We start from the raw sequence: 12,424 nt of genomic DNA, 5'->3' as shown, positions 1-12,424 counted from the left end.
ACACTGCTTGTTTCTAGAAATACATTTCCTCCCTCTTTCAACTACAACACTGCATGATGTGCTCAAGAGGGGACATTTCCTAAATTGGTGTGGGAGCTGGCGAGCACTTTGCCCTGTCGGCCTCAGTAGGCCCACGACCTGTAGTTTAGGGTTCAAATGAAATGTATTCAGTGGAGCAGACTGCTAGGAAAATGTCCTAAGAAACATGTAAGAGCTGACCCTTCAAATAATGAAATCTCAAAGCTTATTTGTTTTACGTTTTCTACGAGTAATTAATAACAGTTGTGAACGGGCAGCAAGGCCACGCCCATGGAAATGTGGCCTAGGACTGTTACATTTGTCCGAAGTCCCCCGAAGTCCCTTTTCTTAGAGGTGGCCTCAGATTAATAGGAATATATAAATCCTTTGATAATGCTATCCTTGTCTGGAACAAAAAACCCTGTCTAAAGTCTCCCGCCACCTCATTTCCACACATCAAAATTCTATCCACCTTTCATTTACCATATTTTACCTGAAGTCTTACTTGACCTCTTCCCCTTCTCCGTGCACACACACACCCTTTGATGATCCATGATTCTGTAAAGAGATTCAGAGTGTCTTAAATAACCGAAGGAAGTGGAGATTAAACCTAGATGGAGGAAGGGTATGTCAGGGGAAGGGGTCAGAAAGGTTTCAGGAAAGAAATGTGTAGAATTTGATTTAGGCTTCCCTGTTACATTATAACGTGGAGGATCTGGGTCCATGTGTTCGGTACGTATTTGCTGATTTTATTGAATGTAGCTTTGAAGAGAAGAAAAAATTCACCAAAAGGTAGCAGGGGGCGGTGAGGAGGACAGTTCTATCCTCGTTGTTTTATTCATTTCATTACCAAGTGAGCCCATCCCATAGAGCAGCCATCATGCACGGTACACAGTTGGCACTCAATAATGAATCCATGAGCAAAGGACACAGGACAAAAACATGAGCCGTTCCTACCCTTGAAGTTCTTACCGTCTAGTTAGTAAGGGAGCAGTTACCCTCACTAAGTAGATAACTCTGTTATGGGAGCACCGTGGGAGGCTGTGTAAACCTCAGTAGGGTTCAGGAAGGATTTCTCAGATGAGACCCAAGGTGGGACTTGAGAGACAATTAGAAGTTATCTGATGGGGATGGAATATACAACATGATAACTGTAGTCATCAACACTGTATTGTGTATTTGAAAGTTGCTAAGAGAATAGATTTTAAAAGTTCTCTTCGCAAGAAAAAAAATGTGTAACTATGTGAGGTAATGGATGATAGCTAAACATATTGTGGCCATCATTTCCAATATATATGTTTGTCAAATCATTATGTTGTATACCTTAAACGTATGCAAAATGTCAATTATATCTCAATAAAACTGGAAAAAAATAAAGGGAAAGAAAAGAAGCTATCTGAAGGAAAAGGGTGTCACAGGCAGAAGAGAGAACAAGTGAGAGACGGCTTGGAGATACAGAATAGGCTGCCTTTCGGAACCTATAAGTGGAAATTTGCTGGAGTACAGATTAGGCAAAGGGTAGAATGTGAGATTTGTGGGTGAGTGGTGGCCATTTTATAAAAGGCCTTTCATGCTAAGCCACGCCATGTTCTTAGAAGCTCTGTGAAGCCACCGAAGGATTTTATGGAAGAACTATATCATCAGAATTTTCTTTTTTAGAAAGACCTGTCTTGCAGTAGACTTTCAAGGTTGATACGAGGATGGCCAGACTGAAGCTAGGGGGACCTAGCGCGGCCATCGGGAGAGCTGTGGCGAGCCAGGGAGCTGGTGAGGGTGAAGAGGAGGTGCTGGAAGATTGGGAGAACACAAGCTGACTGCTGGGATGTGGGGTGAGGGAGAGGGAAAAGACCAGGATGACATTCAGCTTCCTGGCTTGAGCAACTGAGTAGATGGGGTCCATTTGCTGAGAAAGAGGAGAAGCAGATTTAAAGTTGCCCCCCACAAAGAATGTGGCTTTAGAGGCATGAAGTTTAAGGCGCCTATCGAATAACCCAAAGGAAATGTCCAGGCAACAGTGGAATATGGGGACTAGAGTTCTGGAGACGGGTTTGTCTAAAAGATAGTTGAGGTGCCTTCGGACAGGTGAAAGGAGACAGGTGGGAAAGGCTTAACAAATCTCCTATTCGTCTGAGCTTCAGATATTTCCAGTAGGGGCTGTCGTCTTTGCGATTTACTCACCGTCTCTCTGAGCCTCAGCCCCTGCTAATGGTGCAGGATTTCCAAAGGCAAACATTGAAGGCAATGACCCAGTTGATTTCCTCCTTAGAATTATTTAATTTACCACATTGTTTTCTTAAAGGAAACTTTTAAAGCTTAGCAGCCAAGAAAGAAATCTTGGTGGTTAATTGGGGCTTTACATTTTAAGTAGGTAACATCAAGAAAATCACCTTAGTATAATTAGACTTAATTTTATATGAGATACCGCTCTGAGCATTCCTATAATTTCTCTTAATATTTTAAGGATTAGATACAGGTACAAGTATAGATATAAATATAGATGGATGTAGGCATAGATGTATTTATATACTTGGATTTAGATATAGGGAGATTTGTACAGCTAGAGCCAGCGGACCAAATACAGACATATAAACAAAACATTGTTTATCTTCAAATGTGGGAATCATAATACCAACAGCTCGAATAAACTTATTGTGCTCAGTGATTTAAATATATTAATTTACTTAATGCTCAGAACAGCGCTGTGAGGTAGATTCTGTTATTATCCCATTTTGCAGATAAGAAAACTGAGGTGTTGGGTAAGTAAATTGCTTAAGGTGGCACAAATCCTGGGTCTGGGATTTGAACTAGGCAGTGTGGGTCTAGAGTCTGTGCTAGTAACATGGCTTTATATTGCCTCTCTTTATCAATCTCTAATGGGTAAATCAATATTTAAATAAATTTAGAATGCAGTTCCTGTCCTCGGGTAAGCTGTAAAGGGAGCCGTGCAGTTCATCAATGACACATGCGCAATTAGAGCCTGTGTCTAATCAGGGCTGATGATAGCCACAGGCATTCTTGCAGATTAACCATCAGAGAAGAGGAGCTGCTGGCCCAGAGAAGGATGTAGCAGCCATTAGCTCTCAGCAAATGCCTCGAACCCAGGCAGCCATTGACACTGTAAACTGAAATGTAACAGCTATAAAAGGACTGTCGGATGCTCCCTTTGTGTTTATAACCATGCAGAGACGTCCAACTTTATGGCACGTAACAGACAACTGTGCTCATAACCGCTTTCTCAGAGGTCCCGTTTTCCTGGCCCATCCCCCTTACAGGTAGGAGTGCTCCTCCCTGCCACTCCCTAGGTGTTCAGAGACCCCTTGGGAGGCTTACAGGTGTCCTGGGGCAGGAAGGAAGCATGCAGGCATCCACAGATGGTATCTTGCTTGGCATAGCTAGGCTCCACAGTCCCCTGGTCTCACTGGTGGGGGCAGTGAGACCCACCAGAACCAGTCCTGCATTCAGGTGCTGGGAGGGTCTTCCTCACCCAAAGCGTGGGCAGTTGCTGTGCAAGGGTCGTAGGCACGCACAGTGCCACCTGTAAGCTCCGCTCTTGGTCCCCCCATCTGGCCCTTACCGCCCCTTACTGAGCAGCTGCAGGACGGGGTCCAAGCCACCCCCTTACTTGTTCCTTCTCCTCAGGCCTCCGTCTTGGGTATTTACAAAATGGGTTCATGTGTGGCAGGGACTCAGTCATCTATAATATGAGACTTGGGCGGAAACTTCGCAGATTTTAGTTTCTTGGTTCTCATCCTGGTGATTCAAACGTTTAGGGAAATGAACGTCATCAGCTGAGAGTTATATAAGCATTGTACTTGTTTTAGCTATTCTGAAAACCTAGACTGCTGACTACTTGGTGATGGCCCAGGTGACTCATGATTCTCTCGGTCATACTTCCTGGGAAGTGAATGAAGTTGCAGCTTAAGGGCCCCTCATTTGCGTGGGTCTCTACCAAGGCCCTGGTAGGGCCCTGCGACCTGTTCCCGTGGTCATATATAGTCTGTAAATTTTGCAAAAGTTATTCCTTATGAATTTTTTGGTTCTCATTCAAAAACAAAATTCTACCTTCGTGCCTAATTTTGTATTATTTTGCTTCAGGAGGGCTTCCCAAGTTGTAAAAGCTTCAGACTCCACGATACTTAGATTCACCCCTATTCCAAGGTCATTCCAGTTTCTAGCCCTTGTACGGTTTCTTAGTTTTGGAGGAGTTTGGGAAGTTTTGTTTTTCCAGTTCTAAATGCATAGATGGCGGCTTAGTGGAAGTAGAGAACCAGAGATTTCCTTAACTAAAGAGAAGTAAAAACGGGTGCTCGCATGGCAATGTTATCCAGCCTCTGTGAACTTTAGGGTCACTGGGAATGAAAGAACAGAACCAAACACAGACCACAGAAAGCATTCTGCCGAGAAAGGCGTGTGATGAATTCATGAGGTTTTAGGACAAAGCAGCTCCTTTTGGAGTTTGGATCTGAGTTTTAGATCTTTGTCTCTCACAAGGACTCCACTGAGAAGGGATAAAGTCTTTTGTGCCTTTACCAGTGAATTATCTTTTTTTTTTTTTTTGAGCCGTTATGCGACATGAGGTCTGTCCTCTTCTTTTATCAGCAAGGAAGAGTTGAGAGCCTCCTTTCACAATGATTTTTTTAATTTAAGTAATATCAGGACCACAAAGGGAACAAAGCATGATTTAACACAAGTCTGCCTGGCCTAAGAAATCCTGACCAGTTAAAATCCAGATGAAAAAAAAAATCCCTACATGCAGGCCTGGTTATGCCTGTCACGTAAGGAGCCTGCATTATGGAAGATTTACAATAACAGTCCTTTTGACAGGAGGCCCTCCTGAGCAGCCCATAAAATCCAGTATGATCCTTAAACATGGGATTTGCACAGGGCTCACCCGGAGCTTCCACTGAGAAGTGATAAACCTAAATGAATTGTTTCATTCTTCAGCTGTTTTGGGAGGTGTTATCTGACAGACGAGAGCCTGGTGATTTTGAGGGAAGCTGAATTTCTTATTAAGATAATTTATACCCAAAGGGATCATAACTGAGAAAATTGAAAAATACATGAAGGCGTAAAGCATCGTTTGGAACGCAGTAAAGGCACCATTGGATTTCTCTGGCAGCCACGTTTTCCAGGACAGGACTCTCCTTCTGGATGGACAAGGAAAGCTGGTTTTTCTCATTTTGGTTTTTCAGACTTCTCACTTGTTTGCATGGCATCCATGGTGTATCGGTAGTATAAACAACTTGACCTTACTAGTTCTGGTTTTGCTAACTAGTTAGTCGGGTGACCTTGCGGAGGGCATTCACTTCTTTGGCTTTCGTGTGTTACTCAAGGATAATAGTAATTCCAACTCTCCTTCAAAGGGCTTTAGTGAAGATTTAATGAGATAATATATTAGACAATATTTTTTATCTGCAACCTGTCTGGTTTAGAATTAAACTGAAGGTAATATTTCAACGTTCTGATAGTCTATAATATACCTTGGGGTTTTTGTATCAACCAATCAAGTAGAATCCATTGAGTACTTCCTAAGTCCTGAGGATGCTGTTAAAGGCTGTTGACTTAAAAAATAATTGTTGCTTCCATTTTGATCGGAAACTGTAATGAATCACCTGCTACTTGGTCTGTGTTCTGTAGCCACTGAGGCCAGCATTCTCCACGTCACCGGAGCTTCTTTATGAGGACCCTGGACAGATCCTTCTGCCTGGTTTTAAGACCAGGCTCATCTTTACCCTGTTGGCCCTGAGAATTGCATAACTGATGAGGATTATCATATCGTGTCAGCTTTGAGAAAAATTAGAGGCAAAATGTTGGCCCACCCGTGGCAAATGGTCAAGACTCTATGAGAAGCTTTTCACCTTTTCTGAGGAGTCCTCCTTCTTGGCTTTATCTTTCTACCCTTGTTTTCCTCTTTTTCTCTACCCAGTTTCTGTTTTTATTTTATTTTGTTCTTATATGTCTTTATAAGGCATGTTAGAATCTTTTTTTAATGTGGGGCACAAATAATAAATAAAGGACTAATTATAACAGAGATAAAGTAAGAAGGTTTAAGGAAAACTGCAGTGAACTTCTCCAGGGAAAGCAATCAGTGCTTCCATTGGTAGCAATTCATCCACACCTGCCTCCACACTGTCCAGACCACTCAAGAAAAGCAAATACATGTAAAGGTAGAAAATGGGCTTCCCTGGTGGCGCAGTGGTTGAGAGTCCGCCTGCCGATGCAGGGGACACGGGTTCGTGCCCCGGTCCGGGAGGATCCCACATGCCCCGGAGCGGCTGGGCCTGTGAGCCATGGCCGCTGAGCCTGTGCGTCCGGAGCCTGTGCTCCGCAACGGGAGAGGCCACAACAGTGAGAGGCCCGTGTACTGCAAAAACAAAGACCCCCATCATGCTGTACCCTTCAGATTCTCACTAGACCCCTTGTCTTCACCCCATGCCAACTAAATCCTTACTTCTTCTGAAGTCCTATCATGCAGCAGTCCTCAAAGAGTAGTCTACAGACTCCTGGAAGTTCCCATGAGGTCAAAACTATTTCCATAATAATACTAAGACATTATTTGCTTTTTCAACCATGTTGACATTTACACCCATGGTGCAAAAGCAATAGTGGTTAAAACTCCTGGTACTTTGGTATGAATCAGTGCAGTGGCACCTAACTGTACTTACTAGTATTTGTATTCTTCACAGCCACACACTCACAGTTAAAAAAAAAAAAGTGCAATAAAGAAAAATACCTATTTAACTTCAGAATGTCCTTGATGAAGCAGTTAAAGTTAGTAGTTTTATTAACTCTTTATTCTTGAGCACATGCCTTTTTAATAATCTGAACAATGAAACGAGAAGTACACATAAAGCAATTCTGTGGCATACCAAAATACAAAGTGTGACTTGAGAAAATGTTCTAAGATGTTCTAAGCTGCACTAGATACTTATTTTTCTCCTGGAACACAGAAAGAACAACTAACAGACAAACCATAGTTATGCAGACATAGATATTTGGCGGACATTATATCAAAAACGAATGAATGAGTGTGTCACTTGAAGGAAAATAACTGACAGTGTCTGTTGCCAATGATAAAGAACATACTTTCAAGCAAACATTAGAATTTTGGAAAACTTGTATCCACCAACAAGGATATGACAGCTTTCCAATACGGAAAGACTTTTTGATAAGATAGGTGGTAATATTAGTGGATGTGATTTTTGATATTGTGTAATGAAATGTGTCAACATTTGGAAAAGCTGTATAACTCAAGGAACCAATATTTTCCAAATGACCGATGTACACTATGACAGAATCCTGCATGAGTAAAAAATCCACTAAAGGTGCAAAGTAGATAAACGGATTTTAATATAATCAAATAAAAATGTTATTTGATTATGGCTTCAGATTCAACATTGCAATAGACTTTTAGGAACTGCCACTAGTTGAGTTTTGATGAAGTATCAAGGAAGAATATTCACAATTATTTGAAAGGCTATTGCAATGCTCTTCCGTTTTCCAACCACATATTTGGGTGAGGCCAGCTTTTCTTCAAACCCTTCAGACAAAACAGCATAATGTAACAGAAGAGATGTGAGATTCCAGGTCTCTTCTATGAAGTCAGAAATGAAAGAGATTTGCAAAAATCTAAAACCAGGCCAGTCTTCTCATTAAATGTTATCTTTTTGGGGAAAGCAGTTATTTTTCATAAAAAGATTATTTTGTCATATGATGGATTTATGATTGTTACTAGGAGATGAATTTATAATAAATATTTTTCAATTTCTCAGTTTTAATTTCTAGTACAATAACGTGAATAGATAAAATTCACATTAACAAAGTTCTTTAGGATAGACTTAGAGATTCTCATACTAAGCAAAGTAAGTCAGGCAGAGAAAGACAAATATATGATATCACTTATATGTGGAATCTAAAATATGACACAAGTGAACTTATCTCCAAAACAGAAACAGACTCACAGACATAGAGAACAGACTTGTAGTTGCCAAGGGGGAGGGTGGGGAGAGGGGAGGGATGGATTGGGAAGTTGGGGTTAGCAGATGCAAACTCTTATATCTAGAATGGATAAACAACAAGGTCCTACTGTATAGCACAAGGAGCTATATTCAATATCCTGTGATGAACCATAACAGAAAAGAATATGAAAAAGAATGTATATATATTTATAACTGAATCATTTTGCTACACAGCAGAAGTTAACACAACATTGTAAATCAAGTATATTTCAATAAAATAAATTTTAAAAAAAAGTTCTTTAGGATCTTCCATCATTTTTGTGTGTAGCAAGGTCCAGAGACCAGAGTTTGAGATCATCGTTGTACAGCTTTATCCAAACCAGTGGCTAAAAAGAGATTAACTATTGAGGAAATTAACTTATTGTGTTTGTGGGGTACCAGACTGGAGGAAACTGGCAGCCAAAGGTCAGGAAAATATTACTGTGTGCCTGGTGGGAGCCTGGGCATCAAAACCGTAGAAAATTTGCTGTAAAGGCAGGTGGAAGACCCCTGGGGCTGGCTCTGATCCAGTAACTGCTTTGTCTAAAGGTACACCTGGCACGTTCACTGCACTGTATCTGCCTCTCGCCAGTTTGCTCTGGTATCCCGCTGCCTCAGCAAATGAAATGTTTGTCATGTCACTAGTGGGAGAAAAAATAGAGATAGCCAGCAAATTCCCAGTGCTTGGCCAGCTGTCTCCCCACCACTACAAGTTCTCAAAAGACCTGTGCAGAGAGGACAAGCCAAGTAAAAATTAGTTGTTTATTATTATTATCATTATAGTGATGGGTCTCAGATGGGCCAGTGAAAACCCTGGTCTCTGAGCCCTGGGCTGCACCCCCGGTCTGGTGGAAGACCTCTTTTTGCTTTTGGTCTAAGCCCAAAACAAGTGATATCAAAGAGGCTTCTGTCACCCGCCACCTCCAGCTTGCTGCCCGTATTAGCTGCCTGGGACCCTCTTTTGAAGAGTCCAGTAGTGGAGAAAATAATTGCAGTCGTCACTGACGTCTGACATTCATATAACCCCTGCCCTAAGCCTGAAGCCCTGCCTCCTGGATTCCTTTCTCCTAATCCAGGCTCTTGAGGCCAAACAGCTGAGATGGGAAGCATAAAGAAGACATAAAACAAAAAGCAAGCAATTAGACTCCAAGGAAAAGAACACGTCCTCCCCCAAGGCTATGCTGAGGTCCTGGGGAGGGGGCCGGAAGCCAACTCCCACACTAGAAATGGAAAAACATAGAGCCACAAAGAAACCCATGGATTTTGTCCTAAAAGATATGATATTCCACATAGAAATAAGATCTTTTAATTTCTTAATTCCTCCCATTCCTGAAAATTCTCAGATTAATCAAACCACCAGCTTTGATTTGACCAGCCGAGACTATTCCCATTGTGAGGAACCGGAAAGCATTTTATTCACCAGGATTCTCGTTCAGGAAAACACAGGAGTGTTGGGAAAGAATTCCTAAGAAATTCTTAGGAAGCCCCAGGCTGAAGCCGCAGGCCTGGGAGTTGGCTGATCCCAAGGTTTGAGAGTTGAAAATGAAAAATACCCAAGGAACAAACAAGGAAAGACCCCTGTTTTGTTCTTGCTAGGGAAAGAGGAATAAGAACAGAGCCTGAAAAGGAGAAAGAACACCTCACATCTCTCCATAAATGTCATGAAACTGAAACAAAAAGCTGTTTTGAAAAGGGTTATTATGGGATTATTATGAAATCGTGTGTGTGAATCTTTTGAAAATTATAAAAGTTCTATAGAATGTATAGAATCTTTCACTCAATTAAAAAAATGTGGAAAATACTAAAGAAAAAAAAAAGAGGTTCCCTATTAATGACATTCAAATTCTTTAAAAAAAATTGCCATGGTCACCAAGGTTTCAATAAACATCCTTAGATGTAAACAAAAATAAAAACAAGACAAACAAAACATACACACAGAAAAAAAAAAAAGACAACAAGTGTGTGTAGACATGAGTCAAAAATGGGAGAAACTATGGTGGGCCACACACTGGGGAATCTCAGAAATGGGCAGCAGCCTTTGGAAAGATCACAAGCCCTGGACTCGAGGGGCTGGGACAAGTTCACTTGGGTGTCCAAGAGGCAGGAAGACCTTCCCGGACATCTGAGTTCCTCTTCCCATGCAGCCTTGGAGGGCAGTGATTCTCTAACCTGACATCACCTTGTTGATTCTATTAGATGTGGTCACACAGGAGCCTTGGGGAGGCCTATTGCTCTCCATCTCTTGCTCTTATTAATGCAACGATCTCTTCCTCTCAGTCTAGCAGGGTAATTATGGATGTAATTGAAAACATCTCTGTACTCTGGTCCTGGCTCTGCCAATAACTGCCCATGTGACCGTGGGCAGGTCCTCGTCTCTTCAGACCTCAGAGCCCTGATTTGTAAAATGATGGAGGTGAGGAGGGAAAGGCTGAGTTAATTATCCCTTATGTCCCTTACAAATGCAAATGCAATGAATCTTGCAGTATTAATCTTTCATGCATCTTCATTCCCACTTGAACTCACTCTAATGACAAAATACCTTTTATTGTAGAAATAAAAGAGTCAGCGTTTTTTTTTGTTTTATTTTTTTAATAGATGTTATTTCCTTAGTGGCAATTTCTCCTTTAAGAACACAGAGTAACTTAACATGCACTGGTTTTGTTACTCATAATAGGATCTATTTTTTACTTTTTAAGCTAAGAGGAACTAGGTAGGTGGTGTTAATATATATATGTATTTTTTTTAATTCTCTAGTTTTCCTTTACGTCTTTCCCCATTCTTGCAGGTGTTCTCTTATTTGTGTCTGTGTCTGTCTCTCACCTTAGATTCCTAGATCATTGAGTTTCAGAACAAAACGATCCTCATCTCTGTAGCCTTCTAAAACCTAAAGACCATCCTTTGTACAAAGTGAGCATTGAATAGATATTTCTTCAGTTGAATTGAAATTTGTATCAAATCAAAATTTTTAAATTATTGCTTTGTATTGTGATAGGCTTGGTTGTGCTGCAGAAATAAAATAATCCCCAAATCTCAGTGGTTTCATGCACTAGAGAGTTCTTTTCCTTTGCCAAGGCAAAGTCAGCTATAGGATGGGGTGGGAGTTGGGAAAAAGATGTTTTCTGTTCCACAGAGTCACTCAGAGACCCAGGCTGAGGAGAATCCTACTTCTGACTACGCTACCATCTGGAGCACATGGCCTCTTCAGGGAAAGAGACTGAAAATTTTCTCGAGGGCTTTCTTCCTGCTTTCTGTACCCATTTCATTGACCAGAACTAATCACATGACACTGCCTGACTAGAAGGATTTTGGGTCGTGTGGGCTCCCAAAGTGCCCCCAAGCTTGATAATCACTAGCAATGTCCACCACATGCCTTACTCAATAGCTGTAATATTTTGGAGATAATGGACTCCTTTGAGAATCTTGTGACCATTACGATCCCTCTCCCAGAAACAAACACATATATGTTGAAACACTCAACACTTTGCATAATTGTCAGGTTTTTCATGCATTTCTAACCCCATTCACTGGTCCCCCTACAAATCCTTAGACACAGGTTATGAGTCCTTTGACAGAATCCACAGGCATGTTTAGTAACTGGTAACAGACCAACAGGTGAAAAACAATACATTACCGTGCTCTGTTTTAATTTTATGTTAGGAAGAGCCTGTTTATTTACGTAGTTATTTGTTTTTGTCAGACCTGGCAGAGTACAAGATATATGGCCAATGGACTTTCCTCTGTGTTTGTTTTTATCAGGAAAAATTTGAGGGTCTGTTCCGGACTTATGATGACTGTGTGACGTTCCAGCTATTTAAGAGTTTCAGACGTGTCCGAATAAACTTCAGCAATCCCAAATCTGCAGCCCGAGCCAGGATAGAGCTTCATGAAACCCAGTTCAGAGGGAAAAAATTAAAACTCTACTTTGCACAGGTAAGATCATTCTTTACCAAAGTGAATCCTTTTGCCCTGCATTATTTTTTTTTTTACCTTTTCAAAATGTAAATGGAGCCCTTTCTACTTTCAGATCGGCTTGTAGTCTATAATTCGTTCACTGAGAAACAAACTTATATCATGATTCCCAGGCAGGGACAGCAGAGTGGTTTAGAAAGCAGGTTCTGAGGGCCAACAGTCTTGGTTCTAATCTAGGCAGGTTACGTAACCTCACTAGGCCTCAGTTTCCCCATCTGTAAAATGGGGATGATAACATACTCCCTACACTGTCATGAGGATTAAATGAATTACTGTGTGTTAAAGTGCTTAACATTCAGTAAATGCACAATGAATGCCAGCTAGTACTTGTAATAAGAATGCTCTGATCACAACTTAGCTAGCAGGGTTATAATTAAATTATATGACAGTTTTAATGGACTGTATACCTTTTCAGTGATTCATATCCATGAGAAAAAGTT

General features: G+C 41.1%; 1 protein-coding gene across 2 annotated transcripts in view; it reads left to right on the top strand.

The window, feature by feature from the left end:
* The window catches only part of RCAN2 (regulator of calcineurin 2), a gene marked incomplete at both ends in the record, with an annotated part of 260,720 nt that overhangs the window by 228,258 nt on the left and 20,038 nt on the right, over positions 1-12,424 (top strand). For both annotated transcript variants that reach the window (XM_082847730.1, XM_082847731.1), the window contains one exon: positions 11,772-11,945. In XM_082847730.1, the coding sequence (XP_082703856.1) occupies positions 11,772-11,945 (174 nt within the window). The remainder of the gene's footprint in view (positions 1-11,771; positions 11,946-12,424) is intronic.

This window comes from Leucopleurus acutus, assembly GCF_964270905.1.
Source record: "Leucopleurus acutus genome assembly, chromosome: 10".
Classification (NCBI taxonomy): domain Eukaryota; kingdom Metazoa; phylum Chordata; class Mammalia; order Artiodactyla; family Delphinidae; genus Leucopleurus; species Leucopleurus acutus.
The sequence above is the reverse complement of the archived record's forward strand: the minus strand, read 5'-3'. Positions and strand labels throughout refer to the sequence as shown.